The sequence below is a fragment of the Stegodyphus dumicola genome, chromosome 5 (assembly GCF_044657685.1).
Source record: "Stegodyphus dumicola isolate Sdum_Otavi_A_Nest chromosome 5, ASM4465768v1".
Classification (NCBI taxonomy): Eukaryota; Metazoa; Arthropoda; class Arachnida; order Araneae; family Eresidae; genus Stegodyphus; species Stegodyphus dumicola.
Genome location: NC_140772.1, coordinates 162,143,747 through 162,162,583, shown reverse-complemented (window position 1 = coordinate 162,162,583; position 18,837 = coordinate 162,143,747). Strand labels below are relative to the sequence as shown.

Below are 18,837 nucleotides of genomic sequence, written 5' to 3'. Positions count from 1 at the left end.
AATATTTCAATTGTAAAAGGAAAAATTAAAACATGTAATCATTGTCATTGATCGGAAATTAGTTGACTTTTCAAGGGGAACAAACCAACTCCCGTTCATTGAACAATAATTCATAAAAATACGTAAATACGAAAGTGTTTCGTCTTTACTCGAGTTATAAGTTAAAGCCAAACCGGCAATTCTAGTCAGGCCAAATATTTCCGCGAATAGTAGGAATTATGAACTAATGCTGATACTCAAAGAACTTATTCTCATGAAGCATTTTAGTCAATTCAATTTGGAGTAAAAATCAATTACTGTAGAGAAATCCTGTAAAACTCGAGTAACCGTCCCCGACACTTTCATCGTTACGCATTTGAGTATTATATTATTTGTAGAAATTAAACATTGGAAATTGTCATTATGAAATCGAATTCAAAGTAAAGTTGAAATAAACATAGAAGATTATAAAAAAGATAAATAATGCAAACTTTGTAAAAACAAATCAAAGAAAATATAAAAATAATATAAAAATAATAGTAATATAAATAAAATCAGTGAATGTACATGAAGATATAAAGGCCAGAAAGGTATTAAGTAACTTACATTCTTTCTAGTGGGGGAGTTGGCAAAGTGTTCTCTTCGTGTCTGACTCGGAAGTGTAGGGTGTCCGAAAATTCTTAGCGGCAGTAGGGGCTTTGAATAATATCAGTCGGTAAGACTTGGGTGAAGTAATTTATGGTAGTGGGTGGGACTTGGAATTCTTGAGGGATGTATTTTGTGGAGAAGCTTACTTCTTTAAAATCAACTTTAAATACATAACAGTCAATTTTGATGACCTTTAGCAATAATGTGGCTGAAGCCAATTTTGTTAATGCTTGGAACATTGCTCGTGCAAAACGCCCATATGGAGAGTTTATTTAAAAAAACTTGGAAGATGTACTTAAAGTTTTAGATCCAAATAATGCGGCATTGCACAAAGTTGTTTTGCAAATTCCCATCTCGAGAAACACAACAGAACGACGCATAACTGCAATGAACACATCTCTTGAATATAATTTTAAAAATGTTTTGAAGAACTGTATTGCATTCAGCTTAGCCCTTGACGAATCGACTGATATCGCAGATCTTCCGCAATTGGCAGTTTTCATACATTTTGTTTCACCTGGCTTCATTGTTAAAGAAGAATTATTAGATTTAGTAGCACTTGCCCGGAGTTAACCCGCGGTGTCAATATTAAAAATGCATTAGAATCCTTAATAAAATCTTTTGATGTGCCGATGGAGCTCCGGCAATGCTGAGTAAGAAAAAATTGGTCTTATTTGGCGTTTAAGAGATGATTCTGAAATTCCACAATTCATACCTATTCACTGCATAATTCACCGAGAACATCATCTCGTTACAAAATATTTAAAATATCCTGATGTTATGAAAACAGTGTTACACATTGTAAATTGCATTCGCACCAATGCAAAAAATCATCGACAATTCAAAAATTTCCTTGAAGAATTAAAAGAGGAAGAACTTCCAAATGTCATTATTCTATTCCATTGTTAGGTGGATATCTAGCTACAACGTATTAAATCGATTTGTAGATTTGTTTGATAACTGCATTTCTAAAAGAAAAGGAAATAACCTATTCAGAATTAGATGATGATAAGTGGTTACAAAACTTAATGTTTTTGACTGATATCATGGAACATTTGCAAACAATGAATTTACAATTGCCGGGGAAAGATAAAATAATATCTGACCTCTCACGGTGTATATTTAGTTTTCAAACTAAATTACAACTTTTTCAAAAGGACATAAAAAATAAAACATTTTATCTTTTTCCTCAAAATAAATATATTTGTTTGTTCCAATATTAAACAAGAAAACTCAACAAGTGTATAAAAAAGCCAGGTGGAATTCCAAAATAGATTTCAAGATTTGAAATATTTTAAATCGTCTCTAGTTTTTTTTTTTTTTTTTTTTTTTTTTTTGAATCCATTTGAAATTAACATAATTCAAGGTGAGTTTTCCATTTCCAATATAATTATGACCCAAAAAGCATCTGGAGAATTAGAATTAATAGAGATGCAAGAAGATCAAGCTCTACAATTATAATATAAGTCGACGGTGATTACTGAATTTTGGAAATTTGTACCAGAATCGAATCTGAATTAAAAAAAGCTGCTTGTTGGATTATTTAAATATTTGGAACAACGTACTCATGAGAATCATTTAATTCCACTTTAAAATTCATAAAATCCAAACACCAATCATTATTAACTAACCAGCATCTTAAAGAGTTACTGAGAATTGCTGTCACTAATTATTCACCAAATTTTAAAGAATTATCAAAAGAAGTAAAATAAATGTGTTTAATTTTTAAATTCAGTATGCATATTTTGTACTTTTATTTATGTTTACAATAAATATAATTTCTGTAAAAAAAATTAAATACTTTTTTTTGCATACCTTTTATTTACCATAGTTAATTGCGGCTCGCAAAAAATTGGCCACCCCTGGTATAGTGGTTAAGGAAGCCTGCTACGGTCCCGGAAAAGACATGGATGTTTGTAAATTTAATAGTGTTGCTGTGGCATGGTGACACTTTAATATGCGGTGAGCCAAAAGTCCTCTCGTGTGGATTGGTGGAAGGGGAGAGGGGTGGGAGAACCTCGAATTCCTCTCCGTGTGCTCTCCCTCATTCGGAGAATGCTCTGGCAGCCGTTGCTCCATATTATATGCACAAGACAGCAACATTTGTACTTCAAATATCAAATATCAAGTAGTAAAGATATTGGTTATACTAGGCCTTTTGGGGGGCAACAAATATATTCAATGGGATTTTGGTAACCCTACCAGACCCTTAAGAAATAAATGCATTAGTAAAGGACATTTCAAGGGAAACTGGCTTGTTTCACGTTATGCAAGGGAAAGTCACAAAAATTGCTATTTGAAAAGATATTGAAATATCATTTTTCGGCAATTTACCGCTAGAACAGTGGTGAGCACGAAACTCTTGAAAAGACAGCTATGAGTATCTGCTATCATTGACAGAAAATTTTCTAATCTATGCTTGCTTGTTCAGTATTAATTAAATGTTTAAATACTGTAGTGAAGAAAAGGTAACAGACAAAATCAAAGTACTTTGACATCTTCAAGGACAACCATTGACCTGACATTTCTTGGAAAAGTTTTTTGGTTTTGCTCATCTTGGTAGATACTATTTGATACTAGCTAGATCCCTTCAAGAGAAGGGTTAACTGTTTTCTTTTTTTAGATGTTATAACTTACTTAAATAATTGCTGCTTTTAATGTGGCAAGCCCATCTTAAAAGATTATGTGGCTTTTTTGATTTTGTTAATCCTTTTATTACTATTTGTAATTACTATTTATTACTTTTATTACTATTTGATACTAGCTAGATCCCTTCAAGAGAAGGGTTAACTGTTTTCTTTTTTTAGATGTTATAACTTACTTAAATAATTGCTGCTTTTAATGTGGCAAGCCCATCTTAAAAGATTATGTGGCTTTTTTGATTTTGTTAATCCTTCTTTTGATAGTGTATATTACATCTTCACTTTTTAGTGAGCAGAATCACTTTCTACAGTTCTCATTTGGGAGGTTCGTAGTTACTTAATGACCTAGAGATGTTATATTACAGGTTGTGTAATCCATTTGGATCCTAATTAAGGCCCCTTGGGACCATATCCATATGAAACTTTGTTATCATAGCTATTTTGGCTTCCTTCTCAACCACTAAATCTAAAGAAGTCCAGGCAACACTTATGTAAAATCATTGCAAATGTTGATGATGTTCTGTATTCTTTACAGATCATCAGTAACTGTAAGCTTTGATGTTTACCAGCATCTTGTCATGTGTGGCATCAACTTGGAGCACCGAATCACTACACCATGGAGTATAATTTTTCCTTGTCATAGTTTTGTGCCGTGTTTTTAAGTGATAGGTTCATACTCTGCAGCTCAAGAGAATCAGTACACTGAAAGATTAAAACAAAATATGCAATTTGTTGTGGCAAAGGATTTGTTTTCTAAGTGTTTAAAAAAAATTCAGACAAGAAACTGCAAAACTTCCCAAAATGTCACTGAAGAAAAATGTTTTGCCACCAAGAAAATTCGGTTCAGTATAAATAATCAGTAAAAGTTCCGAATGCTTTTCTCAATGCTTGGGACCAGAGGTTGTGCAAATTTCAGGACAGAAAAGATATTTATTGGTTATACTAGGCCTTTTGGGGGGGCAACAAATATATTCAATGGGATTTTGGTAACCCTACCAGACCCTTAAGAAATAAATGCATTAGTAAAGGACATTTCAAGGGAAACTGGCTTGTTTCACGTTATGCAAGGGAAAGTCACAAAAATTGTTATTTGAAAAGATGTTGAAATATCTTTTTTCGGCAATTTTACCGCTAGAACAGTGGTGAGCACGAAACTCTTGAAAGACAGCTATGAGTATCTGGTATCATTGACAGAAAATTTTCTAATCTATGCTTGCTTGTTCAGTATTAATTAAATGTTTAAATACTGTAGTGAAGAAAAGGTAACAGACAAAATCAAAGTACTTTGACATCTTCAAGGACAACCATTGACCTGACATTTCTTGGAAAAGTTTTTTGGTTTTGCTCATCTTGGTAGATACTATTTAATACTAGCTAGATCCCTTCAAGAGAAGGGTTAACTGTTTTCTTTTTTTAGATGTTATAACTTACTTAAATAATTGCTGCTTTTAATGTGGCAAGCCCATCTTAAAAGATTATGCTGCTTTTTTGATTTTGTTAATCCTTTTTTTGATAGTGTATATTACATCTTCACTTTTTAGTGAGCAGAATCACTTTCTACAGTTCTCATTTGGGAGGTTCGTAGTTACTTAATGACCTAGAGATGTTATATTACAGGTTGTGTAATCCATTTGGATCCTAATTAAGGCCCCTTGGGACCATATCCATATGAAACTTTGTTATCATAGCTATTTTGGCTTCCTTCTCAACCACTAAATCTAAAGAAGTCCAGGCAACACTTATGTAAAATCATTGCAAATGTTGATGATGTTCTGTATTCTTTACAGATCATCAGTAACTGTAAGCTTTGATGTTTACCAGCATCTTGTCATGTGTGGCATCAACTTGGAGCACCGAATCACTACACCATGGAGTATAATTTTTCTTTGTCATAGTTTTGTGCCGTGTTTTTAAGTGATAGGTTCATACTCTGCAGCTCAAGAGAATCAGTACACTGAAAGATGAAAACAAAATATGCAATTTGTTGTTGCAAAGGATTTGTTTTCTAAGTGTTTAAAAAAAATTCAGACAAGAAACTGCAAAACTTCCCAAAATGTCACTGAAGAAAAATGCTTTGCCACCAAGAAAATTCGGTTCAGTATAAATAATCAGTAAAAGTTCCGAATGCTTTCATCATGCTTGGAACCAGAGGTTGTGCAAATTTCAGGACAGAAAAGATAAATCATAATCAGACTAAAAGTGCAAAATAAATAAGGCATATTAAATACATTTAATTAAATTATTATATACATTATTACAATAATGTACATATACATTATTGCATTAACTTATTATATCCTATTTTATTCATTTATATTAGTAAGATTACAGGGATATTTAAAAGCATTAAGTATATGAAAAAAAGGGATATTAATAAAGCATAATATATTTAATTTTTTTTAATGATTCAAACATTTTTATGGTAGAGGTTTGTTTTAAAATTTTAGAATGCTTTTATTATTATTATTATTGTATAGAGTCATGATTTCTTGCTCTGTTGTTTTAAAAATTTTAGGTATCTTTCTTCATGTTTCAAACCCTCATAAAAAGATATATTCTCACTCCTGTGAAATTCACTATCAATGTTGGTTTCATAATTGTTTTCTTGCTGTGACGAGTTCAAAACAGAGCCAGTGATTTCATCATCCGTCATCTGATACACCAGTGTTGGCTCATCTGAACACACACATTCAATGATATCTTCTTGCAAAGCCTCCTTGTTTATTCTTTCTTTCAAGCATAAAAGTAATTCTCTTGCTTTAACCCTTGATGCACTGACCCTAAAACCTGAAAATTCACAGTCATCACTCTCAGTTTCAATAAACAGAGAAGATGGCCATACATTACACTAGACATTTACTAATGGGAAACAGAATTCCATGATTTTGCTAACAAATAAATGCAGTCTTTGGTGGTGAATTTTTTTTATAATCACAAAGTTTTCGCTTTGACTAGAATGGTCATCTGAAAGAATGTTTTCCAGAAACTCTGATTTATTTTTTACCTTGATACAGATTGGAGGGTAAAAAACTTTTTTCATGATGTAAATAATTTGGTATTTCCGTTATGATCATTATTTGGTAATTATGACATCATTGTTTGGTAAGTATATTTTCTTAGACATTTCGTTCTCCCTGTCGCAGTATTTCCAATAAAAACAATCTTAGAGGCATTTTTCGTTGCAGTTTTGTATACCGAATTTTATATACCTGTCGGCATGGTGGTAAATGCTTGTTACTCACCAAACGTGCCCTTTTACATTCTACCAGCTGCGCATTTCAAACACTCGTTGTATCACTTTACAGTGCTGATTGTTGCTACGAGTTTAATCATTTACGTAACTCGCCAAACTGCATTTGCATGCATGCCTATTTGTAGTTCTTCCACAAAAAAGTATTTTCAAAATCTGTAGTCATAGAAATAAAGATTTTATAAAACTTTAAGCTTTTAAAAGGTATAAAAAAGTTTCTGTTACTTATGTTAGTTTCATCTATGCCATTATCATCTATTCCATCTATTTTTTCATGATGAAAAAAATTAACTGTGTGGTAATATTGTAAGTTGAATCTCATCTATGTCTAATGACGATTTTACTGATGTACTTCTAATTCTCTGCAGTCATTTTCATTACTTGCTTGATTTAACCCAAATAATTTTAAATGTTATATAATGGATTTTTACATTTAACTTTTTTGCCCCCCCCAAAAAAAATCACTTTGTGATAACTTGGATAACTTAATCTAATAACACATAGTATTAAATGTTTCATTTTTAGTTGCAAGGCCAGTTGTGCTAATTCAAGTCTTAGTTTATGAATCTAAATATGTTTGACATTACTCTTAAAAGTTTACCTAGGCCACTAAAGTTTTTTTCTATAACATGGATTGTAAGTGTTGAATACTGCTTGGAACTTGAGTTGCAAGCTTCTCTTCAGTAGTATCATTAGATATGTTGCAGAGTTCGCTCAATTTAGATGCAAATTATTTCACCTTGATATATCTGTGTCCACCACATTTAGTCTTTTGAAAGTTCCCTCATGGAAACGCGACATGATTTCGTTGGTAGGTTTGTCTCATTGAAGGCAAGTGATACCACATATTTAGTGATTTTTTATTTTAAATTTTCATTATCTATCGGTGTAAGTTCTTTATCCAATGAAGTACAGTAAGAGAATTTGTCTGCAAATAAATTTATGCTTAAGGAAAAGAAACTGTAGTTATCGATCGGGTAACCTAAAACTCCAAGCGATGATTTTGAGTCTTGGTAAAAATTTTTGGGAAGGGGAACGTCTGTGCTCTTGGCAGTTACTTTGGAACATTCAAAGCTCTAGAATTTCAGATACACAGCTGCTCCATTAAGCACTGAGATGAATAAAAAAAAACAGTAAAACTGTATAATTTCAATACTTCAGACATTGTTTCATTAATACAACAAAAAAATAGCGAGATACTTGGGTAGTCCACAAATCACATAATTGCCTGTACCATTTATCTAATGCTTGAGACATTTCATTAATATCATTAAACACGAAGTTGTGTGAATATTCAGCAAATCACATAGTTGCATATACCATTTACTCCATCTGTCCTGTAATTATGAAGGGATAATTTTATCCCATTTGATATCTGTAAGACATAAATCTTAAAATAGAATTTTTGCTTGAATCACGGAGCAAGAGGTCCAGCTGGATAAAAAAAATTTTTAGAAGCAGCTTTCAAAGCCACAGTGCTGTATGTGATCATTTTACAGGATAAAAGCTATAATGCCTTGAGCATTAAAACAGAAAATCTCTTATTAGAATCCCACTTAAAAACCTTTAAGGAAGAATCGCAGTATGGCAGTTTAAAGTTGATTAAGTCATTTGATTTATGTTGTTTCTTTTAAGTATCTGAATTTGAATTCCATTTGGTCATAATACACTTTCAGGCACAGCATGAACTATTTGAAGCATAATGCCAGGTGATTCTTTTAGAACTGATCTATTTCATTGGGCTATAGTTTTATTGAAAAGTATCTTATTTTAATGCAGTTTGTGGCAAAAGATTCAGGAATGAAGAAAATTTAGTAGTCCATACTGTTTTTTGACGTGCAACGCTGAATAAAGAAGACATAACGAAAACCACCAAATGCTATACAAGGAAGGATGGCTTGCACCTATAAAACATTGTTGGGAACTCTGATTGCCATGTGGTAAAGGTTTATAATCACTTACTCTACAGTAGGTATTGAAAATGACCACCCTTCTACCACAGGCAAAATTGAATTCGCTGCTCCATCTTGGCTACAACACTCTGCAATGTGTCGTCAGTGATGTTTTCAAATTTTTAAATTTTCATCCTTCCTGAATCTTTTGCGGCAAAACTCATTAAAGTTGAATACTTTTTAGAAAAAACTACACCCCAGGGAAATAGATCGGTTCTAAGAGTATCACCCTGTATTAAATCCAATTTTGAGCAGTTTCTTAAATGTTGAAAACACAGTAAATGCCTTCTAATATGTTTAAAAAATTAATGTCACTCTCTAGTTTTTAATTCTGTACATTTGTAATTTTGTAGGGTCCTTTTTTTTATTACAAAATATGCATTTGTATCTAGTTGTTGACAAAACTGTATTTTGGAATGCCTTGTTTCTGAGTATTAAGAAGTTTTTTCAATATTTCCATTTGGTGTATCATAATTCTAATTACTTAAAGTGAAACCACAAATGGCAGCTAACGTGTTACTGTTAAGTAAGCAATCAAGCAATATTTTAGTTATTCTCAGTCCACTGCTATTATAAATTATATTTTGTGTTTTGGTTCTGAAAGTGCAACCATTCATATCCTTAGTAAGTTTGATTTACAAGTATGGAGATTTCCCTAGATGTAACATTCTTTTAATAAGTTACAGTTCTAAAATATTCCGATGTCTGTTTCAAAAATCGTTGCTCCCTTGCCATATAGTAGCCTTATGTTGATATTCTTGACTTGAGGGAGCTTAATTTTAGAATCCGAATTTAAGCCTTTCAATTCATTTATTTCCTTGATTATTTCAATCCTTTTGCAGAACATGATTTGTAAATTAGTTATTAACTTGTTAGCAGTTCAATTATTAACAGCCTTGCAACAGGTCATTTCTTTTTCGTATTTTCACGTATGCCCTCCATTTTTGAAAAGAGCATCTTCAATGTACCATTTATTCACAAACTCCATTATGTATAAAAGAAAATTTCAACAGTTTTCATGCACATAAAAAAACACTACTAGTAGCTATTGGAAAGCTGAAGATGCGTGATCAAAGCAATTAGCTTACGTTAATGTTTATGAAATCAAAAAGAAGAAAAATCCACTCTGCAAAAAGTTTAAAAAAAAAACTCTACTCTTAAGTAAACAAGTGCACCAAGCTCATTACTATGAATATTCAAGTGTAAACCAAAATTTGGCAAAATTATTTTCATACAAAATTCTTTGGCAAAATTATTTTCGTATTTATGCCAAAGAATTGTTTTCAAATAAGATTGATTTATTATTAGCATCCTTCAAATGTTTTAATTCGTAGTTTATATATCTATGCAAGGTTCATGAAAACATTATCATCAAATCAGAAGGAAGGAGGAATACTAACGGTTTGATCACAACTGATGGGGGGGTTGCTTTAAAAAAGTCAGGGCATCTCTTTTTGACATATTTTTCTTTTGTGTTAGTAATGGAGTTGCCAGAATGTTTAATGTAACCCTTATAAGTACTTTCATATATATGATTTACTTTTCGTTATATATATGTAATAAATTCAGAAGCAGGAATTAGGATGGCGTAGAAGTGTTGATTCATAATGACTAGGAAATTGGAGGCGAAGGCAGATTAAATCTTCAGTTTTATTTTCAGCAGCATTTTACGGCTACACACAAGTCAGCACATTAAATGAGCCTGTTCCAAAAGGCTTACACTTTTTATAGATTTACAGCAGAAAAGAAGCTGACAGACTGCAGTCCAGCTAAGGCAAAGCATAGGAAAAAAGTGCGTAATGTTCAGGATGAAATCTTAAGTCAAACTGAGTTAGTTTTGGTTCTCAAAGCATTTTGTTTGGATAGTTAATATTGCTGTAAATTTATTATTGGCCGCTTGAGTTTTAGTTCAATTTACATCACTAGAATTACATGAGTCACATGACATAAAGTTTTCTCGAAATGACGCAGTGCAAATAGATGTCGCTATTTTTAGAATAGAGAAGGGAAATTAATTTACGCTGCTAATTTAATCTTTTACATATTCTTTATTTTTTTGCACACACACACACACACACATATATATATATATTATATGGCCTTAAATGAACTAAATCTGTTCTTTGCAGCAAAGAAATTACCTAAAAATGACCAAACTTCAGGTAATGGAGGTGCAAGTGATGGAAGGAGAGGTGTAGACCTGAGTGAGAATCAACAGCAGTCTGGCGGAGGATGCTGCAAATCATAGGCTGGTCTGAAATTTTGGCAGCAATCCAACAACCATTCTCCTCATTTTGAAAAATTCAAAAGTAATGTACATTGGACAATTTGTATATATATAACACTTATCTGAAGTTTTTTGGCCATTGACAAAATGTTCTAAAGGTATACTGAGACTGATTCTTTCATAGCATCTTGTGTGTTGTCATGTTCTTATTCTAGAAAATAGCAAAAAGAACAATGAGGAACATGTCCACACACCTCTATGTGAGTAAATGAAAGTCCTGTAATCTCAGTTGGCCAGCATGAATGATTTTTTTTAAAGTGGAATTGTCAAGTTAAACTGCTGAGCAATGTTATATAGTGTTGTGGAAAATTTTGCTGATATTTATGTTATAAATATATTTTGATTTGACTAGTTACTTTTTGCAAAAGGAGAAAAATTTTTTACTATCAGTTACACTGTATGTGACGAATGGGGTGTAGTTGCATGTCACCTGAAAAATTCATGTCATAATGCTATTATAAAATTAAATATTTCAGAATATAAATCATTATATGAGGGCATTGTTTTCTTAAGTAGACCCTGAATGTCTGTATTATGTCTATATTGTTATTTTGTTATATTACTATAAAATTATACTAATAACATTATTTGTATTCTATTTGGCACTGAAAAAGAATATTTAAAAATATATATCTAATTGATCTGTATGGAATTGTTTTGTTGGAAAAAATATTGCCTATTTTATATGTATCCAGTATTCATTTGGCTGGTTCAAATATGCAATCATAGTATTCTATATTTACAAGAGTAATAAAAAATTTAGTATAATTCATGCCTTGTATGGTCACTTTCCTGTTAAAATAAAAATGTGAAGCTTTTGTTTCTCAAGACATTCCATAGATTTTTCATGCAAGTTTAAAAAATGTGTGTTGCATTTTGAAGCATGCTATGCAATTCATGATGTAACTCAGTAAAGGCTCATTAAAAAAAAACTCAAAAAGACATTTCTCTCTTTTCATTAATATACATTAAGATTTTTAATTTGTATTTAAGTGCAGAACATCTGAAAATCATTTTAGTAATTTTTGTTTTAAACGATAACAGTTCACCACTTTTAGATTATTCTAAATACTCACAATTATAAATATGCTGTAAACTCATTTTTGATATAAAAGGGGATGATGCCCTGTGTTTTATTTTCTTTAGTGGACCATTTTTTAATATGGACAAATATCTTTGAAATAGTTAGTAGGGCTAGTTTTTCAACAATTAGCAGTTATGCAAAGTTTATTAGCTTTGCGAGAGAAAACCAGTTAAAAAAAAAAAAAAAAAATCTATTCGACTTAAATTTGTAATCATCTAAATTTATCCCTTTGATTCTTGCATTTGTGAATTATTTTTCACTATAGCTACTTATTAAATTATTTGGATTATGCTAATCAAAATGTTTTGGGTTTTATTTATGTACCTCTCTTCATGTTGTATGGAATTATTAAAGTTATAAAATATTTGCATTGTAGGCGTATTATTTTGCTGATAAACACTTTGGACATAACATGAAACATATTCATAAATGCAGTTACCAGCAGTGTAACTATTAAAAAGGAAGAGGCCTATATTAAAAGCGTGAAAGAATGTTTATAAGTCTTTATTTGATTCAGGTTGAGCTTGATGTTAGAAATCAGGCAGTTTTACTTCATATTATAAACATACATTCTTTTTTGCCATGTAACAAAGCTTGAAACAATTGATGTATAATTTGTGGACTTATTAGGAGAATTAATGAGATGTCATACAGAATGCATTATTTAGTTTGACAAAAACATCAATTTTTGAAAGTAATTTTGGTAGGAATTGTTGATATGTTGTACACTTGTACAGAAAAAAAAGGGGAGACAAGTCTGTATCTCTCGTTCTACTGGGCTGATTGACGAAGTTTAACTTGCATTTTTCATGTCTCAAAAGGACTTACAAAAATGCTTTATATAAATCTAATATTTATCCTAACATATATTTTGACACAAAATCAGACTTTTCTTTAAATAACATACCTATTTTTTTTTCATATTTAAACTCTATGGCCTAAAATTATGCCTAAATATTAAATTTTGGTAATTTTACTAAATGTAAATTTTTTTATTTTGGTAAAATTAGTAAATATAAAATTTGATCAGTAAACTTACCAAGAAATTTAAAAATTTATTTTGGTGCACTTTTTTGAGTTTGCACCAAGCGTAATTCTTTTATAGTAACCTATTTTCCAGTACACTTTATCATTGTGCGCGGGCGGGGAAAAGAGTTTATCGTTCATTCTTTAGTGTTTATACGACATTTGGCATTATTATTGCTTATAACAAATATGCCAAGTTTCAAAATGCACCATTATATAAATTCATTTACATCTTGAAAAATTTTAAATGAAAACTCAAATTTTTTTTCGGGTACGCCTAGAAATACTTTAAGGTGATAGTAAAAAATTTCTAGGTTATAATCAAAAAAAAAAAAAAAAACTTTTAAAAAATAAATTAAAAATACAAATTTTAAAAACAAATCAGAAAATAATTGCAAATTTAATTTAAAATTAACCTAAATTTCGAATTGTAAAAGAAGAAATCATGTTTAATAAAAAAAAAAAATTGCAGTAAATATATACTAAATTCAATTCATACTGAGGAGCTAATTTTTTTAAATCTACTTGTGCATGTTGGCATAATTTGAGTCGTAGAATCAAGATATGAGGGAAAAATAGTCACTTCAGAAAAAGTCTGATTTTATATCAGAAAACTATGTTAGAAGAATGCTTCATATAAATCTCGTATATATCCTAAGTCGTGCATTTGAGACATGAGAAATTCAAGTTAAATCTCTTGTGGTATATATAGAACAGCCCCCTTCCTTTTTTGTGCAAGGTGTGAATTATGTTTAAGGGTTTCCTTGTGATATCTGAAAATAGCTGCTACCATCAGTTATGAAACTTCTTGTATGTCTTAACATAATAATTTTTCGTTTGAATTGCATTAAGCTTACACTGAGAATTTTTCAGAGTGCGGAATGGTTATTTTTTTATTACAGAAAAATATGTTAATACAGGAAATTTAACTTGTAGAATAGGAAAAGATGAAACTGTTATATATCTTCATACAGTGTGTGAACATTAGATTTTCAATATATTTTTCACATCTTGTTTTCACAGAGATCATTTGTGACATTACTGTTGCCTTTTGGGTAATTTTTTTGCATTGACACTGATGCATAGTTTGATGCTGATAATAATAAATTCTTATTTGAAATATTATACAACTCAAAAATTAATAACTTCAAATTCTACAATACTGTAAAATACATAAGTCTTAATGCAGCTTCACAGTATGCATTTTCTTTCATGTACAGTATCTGGAATTCAGATGGTTTTATTAATAAAATTTATTCCTTCATATTCTTTTTTATCAATGCACAATGATTAAATATTGAATGACCAATCGAATACCACTTCCGTGCTTAGACATTCTTTGGTTGTCATTAACATCCAAAGAATGTCTTCCTTGATTTATTAGCTGTCTTGTATGTTCTTCCCATGTGTAGTTACATTTCCTACAAGAACTGATATATATTTGTCCATTTTTTACTAATATTAATATGAATAAATATATATAAAAGTAAGCAAAATACGTGCAGGATGATGTAAAAATTACTTGATAAAGAGCAACATCAAAGACATAGAACACAAGGAACCCCCTGCAGTTTCCATAGGTAAGTCAGGATAACATATATACACACAGAAAAGACATGTATGACATTAAAAATTAATGTGAGGATATCTTGGATTTTTTAGTATTCACCATTGGTGAATGTTGCCTTTAATCTGATTAGATCGCATTCTGGTAAGCAAAAGCAGCCTAATTCCATAGTTTTTATGGGTGATAATTTATTTTGGAAGGATTTTCGAAATAAGGTAGAAATTTAATTCATTAACCTTTATATTTTATAGTATTGAGAAATACTATAAAATATAAACAAATATTCAGCTCTTAAGTTTTTAATGGAGTTAAATTGAGAATACAACCACTTTTAATTAACTTTGCAGTATGAGAGAAAAACTTCCTTAATTATGTACTGTAAAACACATCATTTAGAAGTTGACACAAACTTCTAAAGGAAAGATATTTCATCATTTTCTATAAACTTGAAGAAAATAATTTACCCATCTGCTGCTATTGATTTGCTAACTAAAATTTTATTAACATTTTAAGTTATGTCTTTAACAGTATCCTATATGGTGTGAATAAGTTATCCATAATTTATCAGATTGCTAGTGGAACAACTGTAAATGAAAACTGAGTTTAGCTGACTGTCTTTATTTTTGTAATATACATGATATATTAGAAACATTTGATATTGACTATAAATAGTTGTTTCAGGTTGTCCAACATGATACAAATGACAGTATATATTTAATACCTAAATTAACAGTAAATTAAAAAAAAAAAAAAAAAAAAACTTAGCCTGATAATGTGATCTACAAATGCTGTTCATGAGGGCTGTGTGATATTATATGAGTTTGTAGAGATTTTTTTTTAATCTGGTAATGGTAGCTTAATTTTTTCGGATTAATGAACATATTTCATTGATTTGAAGTTTGTAAAAAAGTATCGCAAGCACAATATTGTAAACTGTGTTAGAAGTCCCAATTTCATACAACACGTAAAGAGTCCTAGAACTGATGTCCATCACTGCATGTTTATCAGCACGACACATGCAGCAATGCCTAAACATTTTTTTATATATTTTTAACTGAAAAGTAAAGAGTATGGTAACTTTTATGTTGATATTACACTTGGTGAGGATTAAATGCTCTAAGAAATGTTGACGAGGAAAAATTTAATTAAAATTTCTTTTTATATACTAAAAATAGATTTTATTCGTGATACTCATAAATCAAAAGATTACATTTTGTGCTATTTGAATTAAAAATAACTGATTTGTTTTCACATAAACCCAGAACCGGCGCCAATGTTAATATGTTGTATTGCCGAATTTAGGGAAGACAAAATTTTTGGAATTTAGAGAAGTGCAAAGCAACAAAATTAAAGGATGACAAAATTTTTAGAATTTGGGGAGAGCGCTGGAACGCGAAATTTTTGGGGCGGCAAAAATTTAGAACTTAGGGAAGCACTTGGTAGTAGAATTTAGGACCTGCAGAGACTGCATTAGGTGGTCAAATATCTAATGCCAGCCAGATTTAGACTTGATAAGGCCCTAAGCTATTTGAGGTATGGGGCCCTTTATAAGTCTGTTAAATATTTTAATTTTTTGGGGAGGCTCTAAGCTATAGCTTGTGTAGCTTATACATAAATCCATCACTCGATAAGCCTTAAGTATATGTGAAGATTTATTTATTCAGGACTCTGATAACCCTTAAGCATGTGCAAGAAATAGACATAAGTATAATAACTAATTAAACTAATAAAATTTAGGCTTAATTGTCTCAGTGCATGATAGAAACGACAAAATTTAGCGGAACAACCTCGTCTTCTATCGCCAGTCTCATGATACATAACCAATAATGTATAGCGGACACTATTAAGCTACGCTAAAATTATACTTTACCGATTCCAAGGAATTTCAGTTAATATAGTGGATTGTGCGGTTCTTTAACCTTCTGAATTGATCCAGCTCATTATTTTTTGCAGGTGGTTATTATTACAGCATTTTTTGAACTTTTGATTATGCCAAAATAATTCTGGAGCTGCAACAGGATCTACAAAGTGATAACATGTTTTGATGTTCATTAAAGAAAAAGTAGAATTGCTGCAAAAAATGGCTTAAAGAGTATGGCATGGGAAAATCAACTGTACGAGGGTTGGAACTTGAATAGTGGCAACACAGCTAAAAAATGCTACGCAACAAAACCAAAGAATATCGCGTATACTACACGTGAACTACATATCTACTTTACCTCTCAGCAAAAAGACTCGTCCTACCTACGTCACGTGCATGCGGAGTGACGCGAAGAACGAATACTTGTATTAGCCCGTGGTCTAAAGTAAGAGTTGTCAGGGTGTTTTCAAAACAAGAACAACGATGTTGGATAAAAATTGAATGTGCCAGAGGTCGTACAGCATGACAGTGTCATCAAGGGCTTCAAGAGGCTTGCGGGGAATCTGCATTGCCTTACAGAACCGTAGCAAGATGGGTGAAAGCATTCAATGAAGGACGCCAAAACGTGGCAGACATGCTGCGGCCAGGTCGTCCGAGTGTCAGCGATGCAGATGTGCAAGCTGTTGCCGCACTAATGGACAGTGATCGCCACCAAACGATTCATCACCTGGCCGGACAAACAGGATTAGTGCATACGACTGTGCTGCACATTCTGAAGGAACGCCTGTCCATGAGAAAGATTGCTTCACGATGGGTTCCACATCAATTGACGGAAATGCAGAAATGGCTACGAGACGATGCTGCCCGAACCCACCTGGAGTGCTATGAGCGCGAAGGAGATGCTTTTTTATGCCCTATCATTTACGCTTTTTTACGCTGGATAAGACTTGGGCCCGATCGTACCAGCCAGAACTGAAACGCCAATCAAACGAATGGCGTTATCACGGCTCACCATGACGTTCGAAATTTCGGCAGAACCCCAGCAATGTGAAAGTTATGGTGAGAATCATCCTAACGCATACCGTTTTCCCACAGCAGACTGTCACTGCACAGTATTACTGCTCATTTTTGGAGCACAATCTCCGACCAGCTTTGAGAAAAAAACGGCGACACTTTCTGCAGAACGCTCCTCTCATTTTGCATGACAATGCTCGGCTGCACGCAGCGCAAGCTGTGACTGATTTGTTCAAGCGATGGGGCTGGGAAGTGGTTTACCATCCACCATATTCCCCAGATCTAAGCCCTTGTGACTATGACTTAATTCCTAAGATCAAGGAACCACTTTGTAGCACTCGCTTCCAAACTGTTCCTGAGACTCTTGCGGCAGTAGGCCGGTCCATTCAAACTATCAACAAAACAGGCGCTGCTACAGGTATTCTGCGACTTCCACATAGTTGGAAACGGGTTGTACACAATGTGACATGAATCACTTTTGTATTCCTTGTAAATAAATAGTTGCTACTATTAAAGTTCCAACCCTCGTATATGACATAAGAAAAGAGAAGAGGAATTTTTGGAGGATTCCAATAACTTGTAGGGAGTTAGTTTGATTTTCAAAATTGTTTTATGGTAAGTATTAAAGTGAATTTAATAATAGTGCATAATACACACTTCTGTTAGTTTCTTAAAGTGAAATTACAAGCATGAAGTCGGTTGTATAGATAATTGCTTTATTCTATTCATTTTTTTGTTTGCTGATAGGTCCTTAATTTTTTCTTTGATGGTCCTTAAAAGTCCTTAATTTTCATGTAAGGAAATGTGTACGAACCCTGTAACAATTTTAGCATGTTCAGATGCTGCACGAATGTAAACGTTTCGTAATTGGAAAAGTACACGACCTCGAGCATTGAAAGGAATAAAGATTTTCTTCATTATATTTCAAACAAATAAAACATGTGGATGACAAGTGTTAATGAATGAATGGTTTGAAAATCATATCATACCTGAGGCTCTGCAACATTTGAATTCGGTTGGTTTACCTAATGACGCAAAATTTGCCCTGAATGTATATGTAGTGAAAGATATGTATCCATATTATTCTTTTCTCCAAACTGTATGTACACCATTCAGCCTACAGATATCAGAATAGTGCACATGCTGAAATGCAAATATCAAGAAGCATTTTTAAAATCCATGTAAAATTTCTTGAATAATGGCATGACTATTGGAGAGTTTTTTTAATATTTAAGTGTAAAATGTGCTGTGTGGTGCATCGCAAGACTGCGGGAGTATGTGTGTCCAGATACTTTAAAAAGTGCTTGGCATAATTTATGGCCAGCTACCATATTTCATGGTAGGATGATGAAGATGATAGCCGCAAATTTGAAGGTTTTCGGATATTGCAAACCAAAGGTGAAATTTTCCAGGTAATGGAATTCGTAAAGAAATGTAGAGAAGCGGTAATAAATAAAGATGATATAACAGAACATTTTTATTGGGATGAAACCCCAATCATTAATCAATTAAGGGATGGTGAAATCT

General features: G+C 32.0%; 1 protein-coding gene across 2 annotated transcripts in view; it reads left to right on the top strand.

Annotated features, from left to right (window-relative positions):
- Positions 1-12,212, top strand: part of Rab5 (RAS oncogene family member Rab5) — a 69,785-nt gene extending 57,573 nt beyond the window's left edge. For both annotated transcript variants that reach the window (XM_035354590.2, XM_035354589.2), the window contains one exon: positions 10,601-12,212. In XM_035354590.2, the coding sequence (XP_035210481.2) occupies positions 10,601-10,719 (119 nt within the window). In that variant the 3' untranslated portion in view covers positions 10,720-12,212. The remainder of the gene's footprint in view (positions 1-10,600) is intronic.
- Positions 12,213-18,837: the final 6,625 nt, after the last annotated feature.